The 18,973-nt window shown below is 49.7% G+C and overlaps 15 protein-coding genes across 15 annotated transcripts; 14 read left to right on the forward strand and 1 right to left on the reverse strand.

The window, feature by feature from the left end:
- Nucleotides 1–196: 196 nt before the first annotated feature.
- TbgDal_XI11220 (glycosyl transferase-like protein, putative) lies at nucleotides 197–1,120 on the forward strand (the record flags this gene model as incomplete). Its single annotated transcript, XM_011781965.1, has 1 exon — nucleotides 197–1,120. One exon carries the CDS (start codon nucleotides 197–199, stop codon nucleotides 1,118–1,120), a length of 924 nt encoding a protein of 307 aa, XP_011780267.1.
- A 427-nt stretch (nucleotides 1,121–1,547) lies between these two features.
- TbgDal_XI11230 (SNF7-like protein, putative) lies at nucleotides 1,548–2,207 on the forward strand (the record flags this gene model as incomplete). The annotated part of the gene is made up of 1 exon (XM_011781966.1): nucleotides 1,548–2,207. The coding sequence occupies one exon, from the start codon at nucleotides 1,548–1,550 to the stop codon at nucleotides 2,205–2,207; it is 660 nt and encodes a 219-aa protein (XP_011780268.1).
- Nucleotides 2,208–3,249: 1,042 nt separating this feature from the next.
- TbgDal_XI11240 (vacuolar sorting-associated protein-like,putative) lies at nucleotides 3,250–4,323 on the forward strand (the record flags this gene model as incomplete). Its single annotated transcript, XM_011781967.1, has 1 exon — nucleotides 3,250–4,323. One exon carries the CDS (start codon nucleotides 3,250–3,252, stop codon nucleotides 4,321–4,323), a length of 1,074 nt encoding a protein of 357 aa, XP_011780269.1.
- Nucleotides 4,324–5,396: 1,073 nt separating this feature from the next.
- TbgDal_XI11250 (short-chain dehydrogenase, putative) lies at nucleotides 5,397–6,338 on the forward strand (the record flags this gene model as incomplete). Its single annotated transcript, XM_011781968.1, has 1 exon — nucleotides 5,397–6,338. One exon carries the CDS (start codon nucleotides 5,397–5,399, stop codon nucleotides 6,336–6,338), a length of 942 nt encoding a protein of 313 aa, XP_011780270.1.
- A 231-nt stretch (nucleotides 6,339–6,569) lies between these two features.
- On the forward strand, nucleotides 6,570–6,785 carry TbgDal_XI11260 (60S ribosomal protein L29, putative; the record flags this gene model as incomplete). Its single annotated transcript, XM_011781969.1, has 1 exon — nucleotides 6,570–6,785. The coding sequence occupies one exon, from the start codon at nucleotides 6,570–6,572 to the stop codon at nucleotides 6,783–6,785; it is 216 nt and encodes a 71-aa protein (XP_011780271.1).
- Nucleotides 6,786–7,186: 401 nt separating this feature from the next.
- TbgDal_XI11270 (60S ribosomal protein L29, putative) lies at nucleotides 7,187–7,402 on the forward strand (the record flags this gene model as incomplete). The annotated part of the gene is made up of 1 exon (XM_011781970.1): nucleotides 7,187–7,402. One exon carries the CDS (start codon nucleotides 7,187–7,189, stop codon nucleotides 7,400–7,402), a length of 216 nt encoding a protein of 71 aa, XP_011780272.1.
- A 346-nt stretch (nucleotides 7,403–7,748) lies between these two features.
- Nucleotides 7,749–8,117, forward strand: TbgDal_XI11280 (hypothetical protein, conserved; the record flags this gene model as incomplete). The annotated part of the gene is made up of 1 exon (XM_011781971.1): nucleotides 7,749–8,117. The coding sequence occupies one exon, from the start codon at nucleotides 7,749–7,751 to the stop codon at nucleotides 8,115–8,117; it is 369 nt and encodes a 122-aa protein (XP_011780273.1).
- Nucleotides 8,118–8,751: 634 nt separating this feature from the next.
- TbgDal_XI11290 (hypothetical protein, conserved) lies at nucleotides 8,752–9,060 on the forward strand (the record flags this gene model as incomplete). The annotated part of the gene is made up of 1 exon (XM_011781972.1): nucleotides 8,752–9,060. One exon carries the CDS (start codon nucleotides 8,752–8,754, stop codon nucleotides 9,058–9,060), a length of 309 nt encoding a protein of 102 aa, XP_011780274.1.
- Nucleotides 9,061–9,609: 549 nt separating this feature from the next.
- TbgDal_XI11300 (Biotin--acetyl-CoA-carboxylase ligase, putative) lies at nucleotides 9,610–10,353 on the forward strand (the record flags this gene model as incomplete). Its single annotated transcript, XM_011781973.1, has 1 exon — nucleotides 9,610–10,353. The coding sequence occupies one exon, from the start codon at nucleotides 9,610–9,612 to the stop codon at nucleotides 10,351–10,353; it is 744 nt and encodes a 247-aa protein (XP_011780275.1).
- Nucleotides 10,354–11,083: 730 nt separating this feature from the next.
- TbgDal_XI11310 (hypothetical protein, conserved) lies at nucleotides 11,084–11,749 on the forward strand (the record flags this gene model as incomplete). Its single annotated transcript, XM_011781974.1, has 1 exon — nucleotides 11,084–11,749. The coding sequence occupies one exon, from the start codon at nucleotides 11,084–11,086 to the stop codon at nucleotides 11,747–11,749; it is 666 nt and encodes a 221-aa protein (XP_011780276.1).
- A 720-nt stretch (nucleotides 11,750–12,469) lies between these two features.
- TbgDal_XI11320 (hypothetical protein, unlikely) lies at nucleotides 12,470–12,820 on the reverse strand (the record flags this gene model as incomplete). The annotated part of the gene is made up of 1 exon (XM_011781975.1): nucleotides 12,470–12,820. The coding sequence occupies one exon, from the start codon at nucleotides 12,818–12,820 to the stop codon at nucleotides 12,470–12,472; it is 351 nt and encodes a 116-aa protein (XP_011780277.1).
- A 419-nt stretch (nucleotides 12,821–13,239) lies between these two features.
- TbgDal_XI11330 (hypothetical protein, conserved) lies at nucleotides 13,240–13,809 on the forward strand (the record flags this gene model as incomplete). The annotated part of the gene is made up of 1 exon (XM_011781976.1): nucleotides 13,240–13,809. One exon carries the CDS (start codon nucleotides 13,240–13,242, stop codon nucleotides 13,807–13,809), a length of 570 nt encoding a protein of 189 aa, XP_011780278.1.
- A 561-nt stretch (nucleotides 13,810–14,370) lies between these two features.
- TbgDal_XI11340 (hypothetical protein, conserved) lies at nucleotides 14,371–15,618 on the forward strand (the record flags this gene model as incomplete). Its single annotated transcript, XM_011781977.1, has 1 exon — nucleotides 14,371–15,618. The coding sequence occupies one exon, from the start codon at nucleotides 14,371–14,373 to the stop codon at nucleotides 15,616–15,618; it is 1,248 nt and encodes a 415-aa protein (XP_011780279.1).
- A 765-nt stretch (nucleotides 15,619–16,383) lies between these two features.
- Nucleotides 16,384–16,866, forward strand: TbgDal_XI11350 (hypothetical protein, conserved; the record flags this gene model as incomplete). Its single annotated transcript, XM_011781978.1, has 1 exon — nucleotides 16,384–16,866. One exon carries the CDS (start codon nucleotides 16,384–16,386, stop codon nucleotides 16,864–16,866), a length of 483 nt encoding a protein of 160 aa, XP_011780280.1.
- Nucleotides 16,867–17,531: 665 nt separating this feature from the next.
- On the forward strand, nucleotides 17,532–18,716 carry TbgDal_XI11360 (actin-like protein, putative; the record flags this gene model as incomplete). Its single annotated transcript, XM_011781979.1, has 1 exon — nucleotides 17,532–18,716. The coding sequence occupies one exon, from the start codon at nucleotides 17,532–17,534 to the stop codon at nucleotides 18,714–18,716; it is 1,185 nt and encodes a 394-aa protein (XP_011780281.1).
- Nucleotides 18,717–18,973: the final 257 nt, after the last annotated feature.

Consider the following 18,973-nt stretch of genomic DNA (forward strand, 5'->3'; position numbering starts at 1 on the left):
ACTCATCGTCACGCTGCCATTCTTATTACTCCATTTTGTAGGGTGCCTTGTTTAATAGTAGGTGGGGCCTTGAAGTGTTGGTGTAGTGTCGCTCGACTATTGAAACGTGTGTGGCTCCAGTCCTGAATGCTGACTTGCATACGGGACAGGAAATAGCAAGGGGCCCCCTCTAAAACGGCGACAACAGCAACGAAATATGTCACTACCAAGAAGAATGTGCATGTTTGCTACCTGTCAAAGCAACAGGAAGAGTTGCAGTATGCGCCAAAGCTCAGTGACTTCTGAGGGCTACCGGTATTCTTCTACATTTGCTGCGGGTCGGTTGTTTGATGCCGTGTACGTCATTAACCTTGACCGACGTCCAGACCGCTGGGAGTTTGCGACGCAGCAGTTGAGCCGCGCAGGTTTCCTTCATGAGGAATACGTTCGGTTTCCGGCAGTAGATGGCAGGAATGTTGATCTCCAGAAGGCACACGCATGCGGTTTGATTTCGCGGCTCGGGTTACTTCGTCTGCAGGAACCTGAGCATCGCCGTATTTGGGGGATGGACTTGAATCCCGGGGCTGTGGGATGCGCGTTAAGCCACGCATTGTTGTGGGCGCAGATCGCTGCGAGTCGTCATCGATCTGTTCTTGTTGTGGAAGACGATTCTTTGTTCCCGCAAGACTTTCATCACAAATACGAGGCTCGTGCAAAGCAAGTTCCAAGCGACTGGGAGCTGCTATATGTTAGCGGTCTTGACACGGCGGGGCAGGCTCCGCAGTTGCGAGTGGCTGAGGGGGTGTGTCGAGTGCCACAAATGCATCGTACAACAAATTGTTACGTGGTTTCGCACAGGGGTGCCCGCCTCTTGTTGGATGCTTGCTTCCCTGTAACTTACCAATTGGATACAATGATGACGCTGAGGACTGCGGGTGACGGTGCTGGTGGTGTACCTTACGTAACGGTGCCCAACTGTTATACACTGCAGCCTCCGCTGGTGGTGCAAGCGACCCGAATGGGTTCAGATATTCAAAGTGTGAGCGGTGGCGTATGTGATAGGGATGAGGTGGAAGAGGAAAGGGCAAGGTGTAGGGCCGCAGGGTGGGAAGTTCAGGAGACTGGAACCCTTGTACCGTAGTGGGTAACCCTGTAGGCATGCAGATATGCTTGATATAACCGTGCTCTATCCACGTAAACTGATCTAAATGAAATGTTAAGTGTACACTTTACAACGTACCTTTTCCATTGTTTATGTGTTGATTGCTTGCAGCATCGTGTGTAGGCGGAAACTATTGGGATACTGTTTCTGTAGCTGGTTTATTTTTGGTCACCAAAGTGGTGTTAAACTTGCGCTGTTCTCATACCATCCTCTCTGTTTATCGTCGGTTTTATATCCTTGTTGTGTCGGAATGTGCGGCACAGGGCTGTTGCCGACGGTCAAGCGTTTGTTGATTACTTTCTAGTAGGTACACACGTGTTTCCGGTCAAAACAACGCGTCCGTCGACGGCAACCGGTTTGCTTTCTGTTTCGCTCTGATCCTTTTTTTTTAACTGCTTCCAGGTGGATGTTTTCCGGGTGGTTCAAAAGGGTGCCCCCCGAGGAAAAGGCCAAAGAGTGGCGGCGACAGTTGAACTCAGAAATGCGGAAGCTCGATCTTCAAATTAGAAAAATTCAACGAGAGGAAATGAAGGTGAAACAAACCGCCAGGCAGGCTGCAAAGAAAGGTGACACTGTGGTTCTGCGGATGTTGGCGAAGGAGATTATTCATTCTCGCAAAGCCGTGAGGCGCCTCCATACCGCACGCACTCAAATGAACTCCATTTCTATGCAGCTGCAGCAACAGGTGTCGCAGATTAAGCTTGCTGGGCGCATCGAGGCAAGCGCTGTTGTTATGACACAGATGAATCAATTGATGCACATACGCGAGGTGCGCGAGTCGATACAGTCACTAGGAAGAGAGATGACCAAAGCCGGGTTGATTGAAGAAATGATGAACGACACGATTGACGATGTATTGGACGGGGACATCAGTGATACGGAACTGGAGGATGAAGTTGAGAAGGTTGTGGTGGAGGTTACGCAGGGGAAAATGGAGGGCACAGTGGTTGGTACATCGAGGCTCCCAGAAGTGCAACAGGAGCAAGAAGCGGAGAACGAAGGGGAGTTGGAGAGTGATGACGAGTTAGTGGCAAGGTTGAATATGCTTCGTGGGACTGTTAGTTGACTATTTCACTTTCTCTACCTCCTCAGGTGTGGAAGGATTGCCGGGTGTGACTGCGTCTGTGTCCGTGTGCAGAGAGGAGGGACTGTCGGTGGGGATACGATTATATTGTAGTCTGTGATTTCCCACCCTTTTTCTTTTTATTGAGTGCTTTTGCCTTTTTGCCTCTTAATAATCTTAGCGCTTCGCAACATGCGCCTCCCGTACATCCCTTGCTGATGGCGCGGCGGAAGTGTGAAGCATCTCGAAGAAGTTTTACGACGCGTCAACAGCAACGAGTCGACTAGAGGAAGTATGTGGAGATTTCGCTGCGGCACTTGGTTACACAAACGAGCGTAGGGAAGTGTTTTTACCGCCTTTTTCGTGCCCTCTTCATTTATGATTTTCTTGCATACCTTCTCCACTTTCATTGGTGAATACTATTGCAAAGACGATGGGGGGGGGTTTCATATAACGGCTTATCGCCTGCATCGCCAACCCAACACACGAAGTGGTCAGTTCAGGGCCAGTCTGATGGGTGCCGTTGCTCTTAGGCATTTCTTACGGTGTTGTGTGGAGTTGCTTTCCACACGGGTATGTGTGGGAACAACCTCTGTTGGCTCATGATGCCGTGTGTTCTGGCTGCCGCTGGGAACAGAGCTGAGCGGCAGTGTGCAATAAGGGCCGCGGCAACTACTACAAAATTCGTCTCTTTTTCCTTTTCCTCCCTCTTTTCTCTCTTTCCACTTCCCCACCACTGGTGGAGGTGACGGTTCGCTCAGCGGTACATGCATATGTATGTGTGTCGGCGCATGTATGCATCTGTTTGTGAACGTTTTGCGAGTTTTCTAGTTTCTCTCTTTTTTTCGCTACGTTTTGGACGTTTCTTTTCTTTCCCCCCTCAATTTTGTGTGCGGCTCGCCTCAACGACTGAAAAGCGGAGTACTAGTTGCTGCCTTACGCTCCATTCCTATTATCAGTTCCTTTACCTCGTGGACTGGTTTACACTCCAGTTCCCCACCGCCACCTCCGCATCGTGGACGAAGTTTTATTTTAACCACTAGTTATGTTGGAGCGGGAGCGGCCCCAAGAAAAGGAGCGGGGCGCTGGGCTTTTCAGCCGCTTCTTCCGCAAGATGGATGGCTGTGATGTGAAGATAATTCTGGACGGAAAAAGCGAATCTGATGTGGTGCGGGTTCACGACCCTCGCGACAACACAAGTGAGCGGCTCTACCGCTATTCTTGCGAAGAGCCAGTTAACGGCCGCGTAATGTTGAATCCCAAGGGCTCCTACCGCCACAACGGTGTCGATGTGATGCTTTTGGCCTACGCCGTGCTCCCTCAAGCAAGCGACCACAAAGTTGAATTTATCACACAAGTGAAGCGGTTTGAACCCGACACACTGCAGGGTGCCACTCCTTTGGAGTTCTCATTCACTGTGCTCAAGGAGCACGAGTCTTACCGGGGTATAAATGCACGGGTGATGTACGTTCTCCGTGTGGTCGTCCATCGCCCGCTGAAGAATGTCACGGAACAAATGGAGTTTTGGGTGACTCGCGTGGACACCGTATTGAGCGATACTCAGCCGGACGCTCTACGGCATAGGAGCTACTTCCGTGAGACCGTTTTTGGTCCGAATTCCACTACCATGGACGTGGGTGTCACTAACATGCTACACATTGAGTTTATGTACGATAAAAGGTTCTTTCATCTCCAGGAACGAGTTTTGGGGAAGGTGACCTTTAAAGTGACCCACATGGATATTCGCTACGGCGAAGTGGGTGTGGTAAGGAAGGAAACTGTCGTTCCCCCACTCAGTGAATCGGAGGCGGTGAACATGGAGACATTGCAAAAGTTTGAGATAATGGATGGCACGCCTATTGTGGGCGAGGTAGTTCCCATACGGTTGTATCTGAATTGCATTCCCAACCTTACGCCAACTTACAAAAATGTGCAAGATTGCGTTAATGTACAGTACTTCCTAAATCTTGTGCTGATAACTGCTGACGGCAAACGGTTCTTCAAGCAACAGGAAATTGAATTGTACCGTAGACGTGGTCAGGAGGCATTGACATGGACGGCGTGGAGGCAAGATGATCCGGGTAAAGGGGACGGAGAGGCGGGTGAAACATCTCATTAAATAGGTTGGAGGGGCGTCGGTGTGTAACGAAGAACATAAGACAAGTGTGGTGAATTGTGGGTGCATAGAACCAAAGTGGAAGAGTGTGAGAGATACGCCACCGTGTGAGGCTCCTGTGCTCACTTTTTTTTCTTTTGTGGTGGCGCATGAATGGGTGTCTGTTCCTTGCAAGTGGTGCTGACACGCAGAGGAAGGGCCAGTTGTGAAGGAAAGCAGGGGAACTGAGGGAAGTGGGGTGAGTTGAGCCAAAATCGCAAACAGTTGCTTTTTGTGTGGGCCATGAACAGTATCCGGAGGGCTTCGGGCCGGTTTGTGTGAAGTCGCTACTGTTCCAGAGGTGTATCGAACTTTGAAGCATTCCGCTCGGACCTTTCCTCCTTTTTTGTTCGGTTCCTTTACCTTTACCTTTTCTAAACCTTTTCCTTACCTGCAGCTTAATTGTCATTTATTGCTTGTTTGACGTACGCTCGTTCTTTTGAAAGAGACAGTGCTTCTTCAGTGAAGAGACCGACACTTTTTTATCTTTGCTATTGGTATGCTTTCTTTTTTTTTTTTGCCGCAGCCTTCATGTCCCTTCATCATGGAGCTGGCGGTTGGGCTGGGGTGAAGGAGGCCAACAACGGTGGTGTGTGGTTGGTGATCGTTTAGCAGCCCGCTTATGCGTGTGTCTTTGTGTATTCATGAGAAAGGTGATCTCAAGTGATTATTTCCCCCTTTTGCGTGTGTCCGTCTGGGGTTTCTTCTGGCTCTATGTCCACGCGGTGCCCTGATGCCCATGAGTGCATTTACCCCTTCGTGCTTTCACTCCTCACATGCATACGCCAACGTGTGTTGTCATTGTTATTTGTTTTATCGCGTCGTGTGGGATCCGGGGTGCCGTTAGTGACACAGAGATAGAGAGGGGGGGGGGGGAGGCCGCTGCAGAGCTTCACATAAGTGCAGCGACAAAATATTAAAGATTACACAGCCCCTAAAACTTTGTTTGTGGTAATTCAGGTGACGAGTAACCACCGATTGCCAAGTTAAACGACTCTAATTTGTTAAAATAATAATAAAAGAACAAAGGAATAAACATGCAACTCTTATCGTGGTCTAGCGCTGCCAAAGCACTTTTTGGTTTAACGGTTGCCAGATTGCTGCTTGCCTTCCTGTATCGGCGGCTTTACCGCCACTTATACTACCACCCACTCGTCCCTGGCAGTGTGGCACTGATTACTGGTGGAGGGTCTGGAATGGGGTTGGAATTTGCTCGGTACTTCGCCCGTGCTGGATGCCACGTCGTACTGGTGGGGCGAGATGCCGATGCACTTCGATCGGCGTTAGCGTCATGCGTGGAATTGGGTTCGCCAAGCGCAGAAATGGTAGTTGCTGACTTGAACACGATAGAGGGAACAAATTTAGTTTGCTTTGGGCTGAGAGATATTATAGAGCAGAAAAGGCTCCATGGACAGTTCAGGTATCTTGTGCTCAACGCTGGACTCGGTGCGATTCTTCCCTTTTCCAGCGGCGTACACTTCTACGAGACGTGCGAGTCCGTAATGCAGATTAATTACTTCGCTAACGTGCGGCTACTGCAGGGACTTCTCTCATTGTTGGAGGAAACGCATTCGGCGGCCAACCCCTCGCGTGTTATTGTTGTGTCATCACTGGCAGGCGTTTTACCCTCGGTCCTGCGTAGTGCTTACACTGCTTCCAAACACGCCATACAAGGCTTTGCGAACGCGTTGCGTGGGGAGACGGAAGTGGCAATAACTCTCTTTTGTCCCGGGTACGTCGACACCGATTTCCACAGCAAGGCAACACTCATCAAAGGTGATGGTGCACCCGTGACATCTCATCGTCGTGGCATGGCTCCGGATGTAGCTGTTGGGAAGTGTATGGAAGGCGTGTTGAGCGGTCGATCAGAGGTGCTAACTCCCTTCGTAGGCAAGTTGGGGTACATCCTGCGTCCCTTATTTACCCGTTTGGTAGATTCTAGGGCAAAAAAGATGAGTCATCGCTCTCTCCAGAAATGAAAGTACCCGGCACCACGACAGAGGGGGGTTAAGTAGGGGGTTTTCACTTCTTTCGGTTTACTTTATCTTATAACTTTTGCCTTGCGGTGGGGATTTGATGCGTGTGGTGCGCATCAGTCAACACTCCTGCGCAACCCCTTCTTATAACTACCATTTTTCTGTCTCCAGTTTACTTAGTCACCTATTCTCTCTTCTCTTTTTCTTTTTTTCCTTCTACGAAGGGGCCAAACCATGGCGAAGTCGAAGAACCACACCAATCACAACCAGTCGCGGAAGAACCACCGCAATGGGATTAAACCCCCGCTGCCGTTGTACATGTACAACTCGAAGCGCGGTGGGTGGCTGCCGGCCCTCGTTAACACCCGACGTGTGAGGAAGAACAATCAGAAGGCTGCGCTGAAGGCGCGCCGTGAGCGACTCGCCGCCCATCAAGCCGCACAGAAGTAAGGAGTCTGTCTTATCGCTGCATGGTTAAGCGCGTTGTGACGTTCTTGATGGCCCCATTGTCTATTTTGCTGCTGTATTGCTGTGATTTTCTCTTTCATACGCCCCTTTCAGTTCTCTTGGGTTGTTTTTGCGTGCCGTCACAGTCGTATTTCTGTGGCCGGGCTGCATTAGCTACATTTAGTTGTAAACATGCATTCGTGCCTCATCTTGTTGCTAGTGTACCTGTTGTTGTTATTCCTCCCAACTTCCTCTCCTTTCTCACTTGTTTTTCTTTTTTTGCTCGCACGCTGTTTGTCACAATCTGGCATTTATCACGTGTGCGCCACCAAACAAAACGTCGGCACCCGCCTCCTTTTGTTTAACTGCGCCGATTCTTTAGGAAGGTTATTTGATACTCGAACATGGCGAAGTCGAAGAACCACACCAATCACAACCAGTCGCGGAAGAACCACCGCAATGGGATTAAACCCCCGCTGCCGTTGTACATGTACAACTCGAAGCGCGGTGGGTGGCTGCCGGCCCTCGTTAACACCCGACGTGTGAGGAAGAACAATCAGAAGGCTGCGCTGAAGGCGCGCCGTGAGCGACTCGCCGCCCATCAAGCCGCACAGAAATAAGGAGTCTGTCTTATCGCTGCATGGTGATTGGGGAAAAGCAGTGTCGATACTTTCCGCTTTTATTTTTCACTTCCTTTTGACATTTTCTTTTCTTCTATTTCCCTGTTACATGATCTCGTTCATGTTATGGGTGCTTTTCCAGTAACGAGGGATGGGAGTCTATAACACTTTTCTCCTCTATTTTCTCCCCTCATGTTTTTTTGATATCCTCTACAAATCCCTCCGTGGTCTCCCCCTTGTCACTGCAGCTGAAGTTCCCACTAGGATTTCTTAGGCGCACGTGTAGACGAATATATATATATATATTTCACTTAATTCATTGGCCCAACCTTCCTTTCTTTGGAAGATGATGCGCCGAACGCCGCTGGTCGCGCGTGTGGTCGTGAGTTCTTTCCTTCGTGAGCCATCAGAGCGGAAGTCATTTAAGGAGACATTGGCGGAGTGCGACGCCAATGGTATCGACATGGCGAGTAGCTTAACCTCTGACTTTGCGCTTTTGCAATCAAAACTATTCAAATATCGTGTTGTTCGCCTAGGTGACGAGCTGCAGTACGTGTGTCGACACCCGCTGGGCAGTTTGCCGTCACTCCCGGCACTTGTAGTACACATCATTTTACTCACAACTGTTTTCTTCCTGTTTCGTAACTTGGGTCGGTTTTCCTCCACGGCATTGGTGAAGCCACCGGTGGCACTCCCCGGCGAAGGAGATAGTTAACAACACCTACGCACTTGACTTGGGAGCGGGCGGGCGTTGCCAAGTGAACGTGCCGTTGAGTCGTACTGTGCTTTGGTTGTTTTGGAGGTAGCAGACACTGGTGAGATTCCCCTTTTATCATTACTACTGTTATTATTATCATTATAATAATACATATATTATTGGTATTGACCTTTCTGACTCTTTGTTAAATACTGGTTCATTCGGGTTGATGTTCACTTGTTGGTTATTGATTGTGTTTAGTGTCGTTTGAATGCTTTGACCCCCACGGAGGGGTAGTTGTAGTGTTGTTGTGCGGCTCATGCACGAAGCAAGTTTCTCCATTAACAGAATTTGAAGAGTTTAAATGGTGTAAGTGGACACTGCAAGCACCGAATTGTTCTCTGCGAGTAGTGCTATTGTTACTATATTATTCTTGTTGATTCTCTGTCCCCCCTTTTCCTCGTTGGGACGTCACATGCCTCCGTTCATTTTTTTAAATTCGATTTTCTCTTCCTTTCGCTTTTCCCCCTTTCTGTTTCTTCTTGTGCCTCATAATATTTCCAACTGTGGGCGAGGTGTTTTACTTCCTTTGAAGGTCTTACAGGAGGTGTAGAAGAGAAGGGGAGGGAGCCTTCGGTGCAGATTGGAAGCGATGGCATTCCGCCGCTTGGTCAAACGGCACAAGATCACAAACAACCAAATGCTTTTAATGCGTCGCCGTGAGCCGTATAAACCAACCATGAAGGACCGTCAAGAAATTGCTGACCGCGCGAAGTTGGAGGAGTTTGAGCGTAAGAACGCGGACGGACTGATGTTCGTCCCCGAAAAGGCCCTGCCACCGTGGCAGAAGTCACTCGCGCATAACGCGAAGGCTCTCGGCTCTCGCATTAACTTCAGAGGTTTCCGCGTCCGCGTGGCTGATGGGCAGGATGAGCCGGGATTCCCTACACCATTTCGTTAGCAGGACTTCTCGTCCCCTCCCTAACATTTATCTCTACTCGGGACTGGCGCGTCGTTGCATTCGCTTACGTCATTTTGTTTTTGTAGCCCATTATTTCGCAAGTATCCGGTAATGAAGGGAGGGGGGTATGTTTCGTGTGTTTTGTTGATGGCAGTAAACTTATTCCGTTACGGGTTCTTCTGCACAGTGGTGGAGTCAGTGATGATAGGGTTGTCGTTGCAAGGCGGTGTCTGTTGGCCTGCTTTTTCCCTACACAAATGTGGCAACGGTTTAGTCCATACGAGGGACTTTTCGTTGGTTATCGTAAGGGCATATTTGAGCAGGCGAAGAAAGCTAGAAGGAGACTCTGGACTTGTGTTCTCGCGTATCATACAGCATTAGCGTTCACTTTTTTTTTTTTTTACTATTTATTCGTGGCATCAAAGAATCGTTTAAGTGTTTTACCGCTACCACTTCTTACCGACACCGTGTATCAACAAACGTGGAGGAGTGGTGGGAGTAATCTAAACAAAGCAAGAAGAATTCAAGATTAAGCGTTTTGGCGGAAACATGTCAGTCTTTTTAACACCCAAGATTCATCTTGTTGGTGATGTTTCGTCGACGATGGATGTTGTGCGAGAGATGCTGGCTGCCTCTCCATCGGACACCGAACCTTTTGCAGTGTTAGCTGAGTCCCAATCCTCAGGCCGTGGCACTACAGGCAGGCAATGGTCGTCGCCGCGGGGAAACATGTATTTTTCGTTGTGTCTTCCCACTACATTGGTTGCAGCAGAATTCCTCCCTGTTTTGCCGCTTGCCACGGGCCTTGCTTGCCGCGCTGCTATTATGGAGTTGGTCGAAGGCGCTGTTGTACACGTAAAATGGCCAAATGACATCATTTACGATGGAAAGAAAATCGGTGGGAGCATTGCGGAGTGCGAGGGAGAACACTTAATTGTTGGGATTGGGATAAACATCGAAGTGGCTCCGCCTGTACCTGATGGAGGCCGGCCGTCATATGCTGTTAATTCGATTGCCTCGGTACTCGGAAAGGGGGCTGTGACACCGCAGTTGTTGGCGGAAGCCGTATGGCGTAACTTTTTCTCTGCTGTTGCAGATCAGGGATTCAAACGGCCTGAACTAATTAAGCAATTTGAGGCGGCAATGGACAAGAGCCTCGTGCTTCACAAGCGAACACCCACGGGACGTGACCCCATGCCTTTGCACGCCTTGAAGTTGAATGAGTGGGGCCACCTCGTCGTGGGGCGACCGGACGGCTCCGAAGAGGTGCTTGTGGCGGAGTACCTTTTTTAAACCATCACAGGAGATATTTCAAAGCTTCAAATGCGGTGCTATCGAGTGTGTGCCGATGTCCATCGGTGCGTAAGGGTTTAAGTGAGGTATCAGTTACATATATATACATATATATGTTGCAGGATATTGTGAGTGAAAAGTCCGCGTGTATTTGCGGTGAAGGGACACTGACGTGAAGGGGGGGGGGCACGTTTTCACTTCGTTCTGTCATGTGCAGCTATCGTTATCGTTATTATCATTTTTTTACTTCAAATTGTACTTCAGCAATCCATCTTGCTGTCATTGGCTACGCACTTGTTTTCTTCTAAAATGCATCTCTTAAGGGGTAGGCAGCGATGCCGACAGCAGCCAATACGTGCCATTGATGTGTGCTTGTCTGCTTGTGTGCAAACGCTTCATATTGGTGGTATCAAATAAGCCGCATTTTTTCTTAGCTTGTGCGTAAATAAACACCTCCGGTATGTGACACGGTATGTACCACTCAACATCTTGGTGAATGTTGTCACTTCTGCAGGAGCCGTGTATTCAAGAGTTAAATCTTACATCGTAAGTAGCTGGCTGTTTAAATTTGTATTTGCGTACGCTGTTTTTGCGCTCCAACAATAAAATCAACTTTTTTCATACCGTTGCCTTGGGGGGGGGGACGAAGTGAGAGCAAAAAAAGAAATTGTGTTACCGAAGTCACACATTGAGAAAACCTAGTGGCAACCAGTAAGTATTGCGCGCATCGATGGTCCTCACAGGGGTCAAACTTGCTGAAGATATAAACTATTGGATCAGGTACATCGACTGCGCACTCAGCCATCCACTACCGCTTCCAAAGAACAAGCACGTATTCCATAGTGACCAGAGGCTGGCACCAGAGATTCGCGACTTGTACGACTGCTTATACAAACTTTATGCAGAGGAGAGCGCCTCGGAATATTTCAGGGAACCTGTCGATGCACTGAGGGTGGGGGCGTGGAACTATTACAGTGTCATCACGGAACCAATGTCGCTGCGCACGGTGCTTGACTACATTGTCCAGGGCGGGCGCTACTCTCACGTCGAACAAATAATGAATGACGTCGAACTGATTTGGAAAAACTGTGAGAGGTATAACGGGGCCGAATCGCATCTTGCCGCCGACGCACGCAGGTGTAGGGCGATACTTGAGAAGCACCGGGAACGGCTTGCTGACGAGCAGACTGCACCCGCTGCAGAGGTGGATGAGCTGATTGAAGCGTTGGAATCGATGGATGACTCTGTCCTTAAGGCAGTGGAGGCGTACTTCCTCCGTGAAGACCCAACACTCATCCTTAGCAGCGGAGATGTGGATATTCCATCACTGCGAGTGAAGCACCTGAGAGCAATGAAGGAGATTGTTCAGCGGGCGGCAAACGGGCAGTTGGAGTGACTTGTAGACAGCGGCATGGTTGGTGGCACGGTCATATTTTTTTTGTTTTCTTTCCCCCCTTTTGTGTTGCATTTCACTCGTTCTCTCCGCCTCCCTTCCATTTGTGGCGTTGAGCCCACCAGGTTGCCGTCGTTGTTTTCCCCTGGGTTTCAATGGAATGTTGCAGCTGCTTACTCGAGCCGTGGAATGTGAGGAAAGGAGACAATGAGCGGCACAGGAGGACATTTTTTGGCAGCCGTTGCGCTGCCCTTGTCGGCGCCTCCCAATTTCGCGGTGTCCCCGGCGTCTCTACGATGAGAGAAGAGGGAACGGGTTAGCTGCAGTGGTGCCTTATGCGTGCGGTGCGTTGTCGGGTGTTTTGTAGGATCCTTCTGTTGGGTAATGGAGCCTCAGAGGTGGTGACAAATGATTGTAGAAGTGTGAATATTTGTGGTATGCGGAGGCTAAAACGAGAGAATGGATGGAAGTGTGCTATTTTTACTACTAACCAACCACTTGTATAAAGTCACATTCCTTGCTCCCCTCCATTCATCACTTTGCGGTTTGTATTTGCCGCTATTTCATTGTTTTTTTTTTTTGTAACCCCCCCTTTCTGACTTATCTGCATTTCCCTCCTTCCAGTTCTCACATAGCCTATCGTAAGATCTATTGATCGTAGGTTCACAATAGGCTGTCACGGTTCGCTTGGAGTAGCAAGAGTTTCCAAGGTGTGGGGCAGAGTTAGGCCCCTGCCAAAACTTTATTAGAGGTTGCATCATGACTGACGTTAACAGACATCTTCAAAGTGATGTTGCGACGGCTCTGAACCGGCTCGCGTCCGCCATGGCTCGTGATCTCGACGCGGACAAGCAGCAGGCTGCTGCGGCATTTGCTGTTGGGCGAAATACTTCTCCTAAGGCCTTCATGCGCGCTGGAGAGGAAGTGCCGCTGCCGCCGCGCGTAGCGGAGCTTCGCAGGAGTCAAGGGCGGCTGTCGTGTGGTTTGCCCTTTCAGTAAAGTCGGCTTTTGCAGACGCAGAGGGTATTGAGTAAGCTGTCGTCGATGCTGAACTTTGTATGCAAAACACGGCATGGTGAAGTTTTTTTTTCCCTTCAGTCCTACTGTTATTGTTGGTCCACCCAGTTATTTTCTTCTTTTGTGCAGGGTGTGTGAAAGAGGGACCACTTACCACCCTTGTGATGTGGAATTTGTACAACCGCAGCCAAACCCGCTGGTCAGAGGTATTTTTAGTACCACATTTGGGGAACGAAGCTCTTCATTTATCCTTCCACGTTGCTATTCTTGAACTCAACGGTGCTTACCGAGGGGGGCTTGTCTCCACTTCGATTTACTTACTGGAAGCACTCACTCACTATTTCTTTTTACTGTTTCTCATTACTTTTTTTTTTTTTAAATGATTAACACCCAATTATTGCAACAGTGCCACTAGCAAAGGGGGCGAAGGAGACCGAAGAGGAAGGGGTTAATAATTCGTGTAACTATTACCTGTAATGTTGCGTCTCTGCCGTGTGTCACTGCGTGTCCAGTCACACCAGAAGAAGCGCGCACAGCACCCCAACGCCGGCACACGGTTTGGACGTGTGTACAATCGCGGTTTCATTCGGTACGGCTTCGGTGGTTTCGGCATGAGCGTCTACACGCCCAAAAAGGACCGCCGATTTCGCGTTCAGCCACTTCCTTCTTTACATGCAAATTCATTGGCTGATGATACTCCTCTAGTGACAACGACGCGAACGTTGTCTCCAAACTTCCGTGCCTTTGCATTGCAGGATGGCGGGGTTTTCTTTACCCACCCGTCACATGAGCAAGTGATGCGCGTGGGGCAAAACATACTGGCGGAAGAGACGAAGGCCACCGGTATGACGTCCATGGACACTTACGTAAACTCACGTATTCAATCCATCATAGCGGAAAACACTGTCGAGAATGTTGCTCTGAGTCACTGGCGGAGGCGGCACATGTGGAATCTAGTAAGGACGCACGGCAAGTTACAGCGGCACTGGGGTGTGTCGGATGCGACTAAAGGGGCGCGGTCGAATATATACGGAAGGCCCTCATAGGAGGCTCCGTGGGTTTGTGTTATGTGTTTCTGTGCTTTCTTATCGTCGAGACAAGTGTGCGCTTGTATGTTTAGGTATATGTTTTCCGTGGCGTCTGCTAGTACACTTACACGCGTTCGTACGTTGTTTTTAACGAGAGATGCGTTTATGGATGGGGTTGATGTTTAATTCCCTGGTTGAATTGACGGAAGGAAAAGACGTTGACTCAGACGGCAATGCTTTTTACGTGCTCTTTTTTAAAATTTTCCCGCATCGACACTCAACTCCCGGTACCCCCTTCACTTTTTTTTGTACCACAGAAACGGACTCTTTTTCCTTTCTTTTGTCCTTATCTCGTCTATTTTGCGGTTCGCGAAGGTGCGAAGAGGTGTTTCTCTCGTATACATTTCTTTAGGGAACGACATCACATTAGATAAGAGGTTAATTATCTAGAAAAAACGGCTGGAATTACGCCACGGAGGGAAGGAATTTAAATACAATATATCAAAGGGAAAGAGAGGGAAGATACGACACGACACGTGTGGGAAAACCGAAAATTTCGGTTGTAGAAATTTAAATATCATGTCATCACCCATGTGTTCAGTCCATTCTAACCCTCTTGGAGGATCCCGCTCACGCCTCCACATTGCGCCGCAGATCATACCAGCAGGAAGACAGGGCAGTAGAGATGGTACCACGGTGAGGGAACTCACTTCCAATCATTACTCTTCGGGACGCGTAACGCCAGAGTTGCAGCGCACTTACCATCGCTTCGGGGAGGTCGGGTGCACACGCCATCACTACGGCCGAGCCCGGGACCCACCTATCGACGAAACGTTTCGCCACGGTATAAGAACGGAGGCCGGTGAAGGGGCGCGGGGATGCCTGCAACCCGAGACGGGTGGTCGAATGATGGCGTTGATGGAGCAACAGTTGGAACGTGCGTATTTGTCAAACGTTCGCCGACCACTCGGCAAGGTCCCTGCTGCAATGTATGATGTCCAAGTGCCTCACAGCGGGTTTGGTATTCCATCGGAGAAATCTGAGAGTGTCAAGACGCTGTTGTACGCGGGGAGGGATTCCGGCACTGTCCACCCGGTGGGGGAGTGCAAAAATCGAGGTTACGATTGGGAACGTGCGGGCATTAACCCCATGCATCACCGTTTTGGCTGGTGTGAACAGCGCGGCGAGGCGACAGCTGGGGAAGTGATGTGCGAGACGAAGCTGGTGACTAGGTTGCTGCCGAAGGTGGTGACGGATGTGCGGAAATTGACAAAGCAAGAGGTGGGGAAGGGGCTGCCGCCTCCGTGGGACACCAAGTACTTTGATGACACACTTGAGAGTCGCACGATACGTCGTAATGGCAGGGGTGAGGGTGATGCGGTGCGCCAGTTGCTTAGCTCCTGGATGCACCATCCCTTCCCACCGAAACGGCAATTGGTGGCGGAGGAAGAGGATGCATCGCTTAAGGGGACTGGATCGCTGGAGGGCAGCAGAAAGGAGGGTCTAGAAAAGGATGCCTTGCGCTCGCGGTTCCTGTGCACATACAGGAGAGGGGGCCGCTACAACTCGGCAGACCACACAAGGCTCGACGATGATGTACGCGCACCTCATGTTTTGTATCCCTGCCATTACGTCCAGATGGGTGTGAACTCTTCTCGCTTTGCCGGTGGCTGCACACTGGAAAATGTACGGGATCTATGTAAAAGTGTTGGCATGGATCTCGCCGAGAATCAGATGCAGGAAGTGTTCAACCATGTTGCCGTCGACGGTGTTTGCGGTATTGAGCAATTCAAGAACAAAGCCGTAGAAATGGGGTACCTATCTTAGTTGCACACAACGGAGGCGTTTGGACTCCATCGCGTTGGATGGGTGACCATTTAGAAAACCCGATCTACAGGAAGGGGTGATGTGTGAGCGATGGATGAATGTATATATGCACTTTCTTTTCCCCCTTTCAGAAAGCGTCGGTGTCTGTGTGCTGCGGCGGAGGGGATGGAGGATGTAAGATTTTAAAAGAAAGTTAGACCGGCAGAGTGGCTTGCTGACATTGGCTTCACCCGCTTCAACCATTTATGAGGAGGAAAGCAAGGTGGATGAGACGGGAGTGGGTGTGGGTGCACGCCCTCGTTTATAACGAAGTTCAGGGGTGCGTCGCAAAGTCTATGAGGCCCCACGTTTATATCATCAAAAATGCTAAATTTTTAAACTCACATTTACCCTTTTCTGTGTGTACAAGTGTGGATCCTTTTTTTTTCTTATCTCACTTCTGAATCATTTACGTCGCCTGTAATTTTCCTCGTTTTCTTCAGGTTCATTCGACGGTTGGTGTATGGTACTTGAGCTTTTGCATCCTCCTTTCTCCTTGTTGTTTGTTTCCTACTGCCGCACCTCTTCACCACACTCTTGTAAACTTGATAAAGCAATATCGTACTCGCGAATAGTAGCACACTTTTTTACCTTCTGTAGGAAGCAAATTGGTTTGTTTACAAGTGTAGGGATCTGCGTGAAGAAAACAGCGACAACAACGCCAGTAAGCGGACGTTAAAGCGAACGAAGCAGTAAGGGTAAAAAGGTTATTAAAAGAGGATCGTCATGCTTCGACGCACTTCACTGAGGGCGATAAAGCCGTATTTACACGCCTTTTCCCCCGGGGCCCGTGCCTCCGAGAAGGGGATGTTGTACCGCAACAGTAACATGAATGCCCACGCGCGCGTCGCTTCCATTCAACAAGCGCAGCGGACGCATCGCGAAGGTAAAATTTTCCTTATGTTGTTAGTTCCAGATCAAGTTTTTCTATCGGTAGTGCTTGTTGGCGTTTCCCTTGTTGCTGTCCTCCTTTACTTTCGTCAGCAGCCATTCAGCTTCAATACCCACAAACAGCGGTGGATCTTAGGTGCCATAAATGAGCACGAGTTTTATCAGCGCAATCGGGAGATGAGCAACGTTTTGGCGGCTCACAGGGAGGCAATTGAGGGGACCAGGGACGTCATTGGCGATTGTCCCAAAGTATTCGAACCGCCAGTGGGGTCGCATTACATTAGTCGTTCCGGTGACTTTGCACCGCGGAGTGATTAAAGGCCGTTGGAAGTACGGTCCCGGGGTTCAGTTACCGTAGGTTCCACCTTTTCGCCAGTGTTGTTTTATTCCTCTAACTCATAGCTGTGACCCTTCCACTGCTGATCCCATGATCTGGACCGTACGTATGGTGTTCTGTTGCTTGTGTAAGTAGAGGTAGTGGTAGCTGAAGTTTCTGCGTTTGTGTATTGTCATTGTTTAGAATCGTCACGACTCCCACACATTTGGCGATTTGCTCCATACTTCGAAGAGGATGAAGAGAGGGGATAGCAGAGGGGGGGGGGGGAAAAAAGCGTGGAAGAAGTCCAAAATCGCATCCGTATGTGTGCTGCGTAGTGAGAAGATCCGCCATTTAACCTGAGGTTCGCACAAGGGTGCATTCGTGTATTAATGGTTGAGCTCAAATTGTGTACGACACTCCTCATCAGAGTCGTAGTTTCAGAATCGTCAATGGAAGCCGTTCGTTTGCTTGAACGAGAGGAAACATATCCTTCTTGTGCTGGTGCCATCACGTCATTTGCCGGTAGCTGTTTTTCCTGTCTTCTTTATCCCTTTCCTGTCTCTCTTTTCGTTGTTATCCTGTTTCCCGCCCTGTTTGCTTCAGTCTTTGGGGACGTGGCGGCAGCTTATCCCCAGTCTCATTCATTGATACATATTAGAGAAAGATGGTACAACAACAGCCCGTTGTTGTATTTGATATGGGATCTAACAAGACGCGCGTTGGCTTCGCGGGTGAGGAGGCCCCGCGTGTCATCTCGAGCACAGTCGTGGGCGTGCCGCGACAACGCGGCCTTGTTGGGTCCCTTCTGCAACATTACAGTGACGACTACGCAGGAGATGCCGCATGCGCGCAGGAGGGTATGCTCAACCTTAGCTACCCCGTACGGAACCGCTGCATCACAAGCATGCCCGAGGTGGAACACTTTTTGCAAGATGTTTTCTATAGTCGGCTTCCACTTGTACCGAGTAACACGATGATGTTGTGGGTGGAATCTGTGCGCACTTCACGTGAAGACCGAGAGAGGCTCTGTGAAATGATGTTTGAGAGCTTTGGTCTTCCTCAGTTGGGCCTCGTTGCCGCCTCCGCGACGACAGTCTTCTCCACGGGAAGAACGACAGGTCTTGTGGTTGATAGTGGCGAGGGATGCACGAACTTCAATGCCGTATGGGAGGGTTACAACTTGCAGTACGCCACGCACACATCTGACGTAGCCGGCCGCGTGCTAACTGATAGACTTCTGGCGTTCCTGCGCGCGAAGGGATACCCGCTCTCCACTCCGAATGACCGCCGAATTGTGGAGGACGTCAAGCACACCCTTTGTTACGTTGCAGCCGATGTACAGGAGGAGGTGAAGAAGATGCACAAAAAGTTACAGAAAGAGTATTATGGCCTACCAGACGAGCAACGGATTTATGTTGAGGAGAGTCAGTTTATGGTGCCCGAGCTCCTCTTCAATCCATCAGCAGAGGGTGACATTGGGTGTTGTGGTAGGAATAATGCAGAAGTGAATGTAGATGCTAGCGGGGTTGGTGCTGGAGGTTGGACAGATGCGATAGCAAAAGTTGTGGAGTCCGCCCCACACTTCACTCGACCTCACCTTCTGAAGAGCATTGTGTTGGGTGGTGGCAACACCATGTTCCCCGGAATTGAGCAAAGGCTACGCCGTGAAGTGTCAGCGCTACCTGCAAGCGCGGAGTGTGAGGCGAATTGTGTGGCTTTCCGGGACCGTGACTTGGCCGCGTGGATCGGCGGGTCTGTTGTTGCATCAATGCCAACATTTCCACATATGTGCCTGTCACGCAAGGACTACTTAGAAAAAGGTGCTACCGTCGTTCACGAGAGGATTTAGAACCGTGTCGGGTTGGACAACAGGGTCATGTACATCAATGGAAAGATGTGTAGGGAGATGTGAGTATGACGGGTTTGGGAATCAAAAAAAGGGAACTACCCTGGAGGTTGAGCTTGGGTCCACACATTCTCCAACATGTGGAGGGAGTGCAACTAATGACGACATGGAATATGTTGCTGGCAAAAGTAACCTGAATGCCCTCTACATTCACTTCTTAAGCATTCTAACCTACTATTTTTTTTTCCATACTTTTACCC

This window comes from Trypanosoma brucei, chromosome 11 (genome assembly GCF_000210295.1).
Source record: "Trypanosoma brucei gambiense DAL972 chromosome 11, complete sequence".
Taxonomy (NCBI): domain Eukaryota; phylum Euglenozoa; class Kinetoplastea; order Trypanosomatida; family Trypanosomatidae; genus Trypanosoma; species Trypanosoma brucei.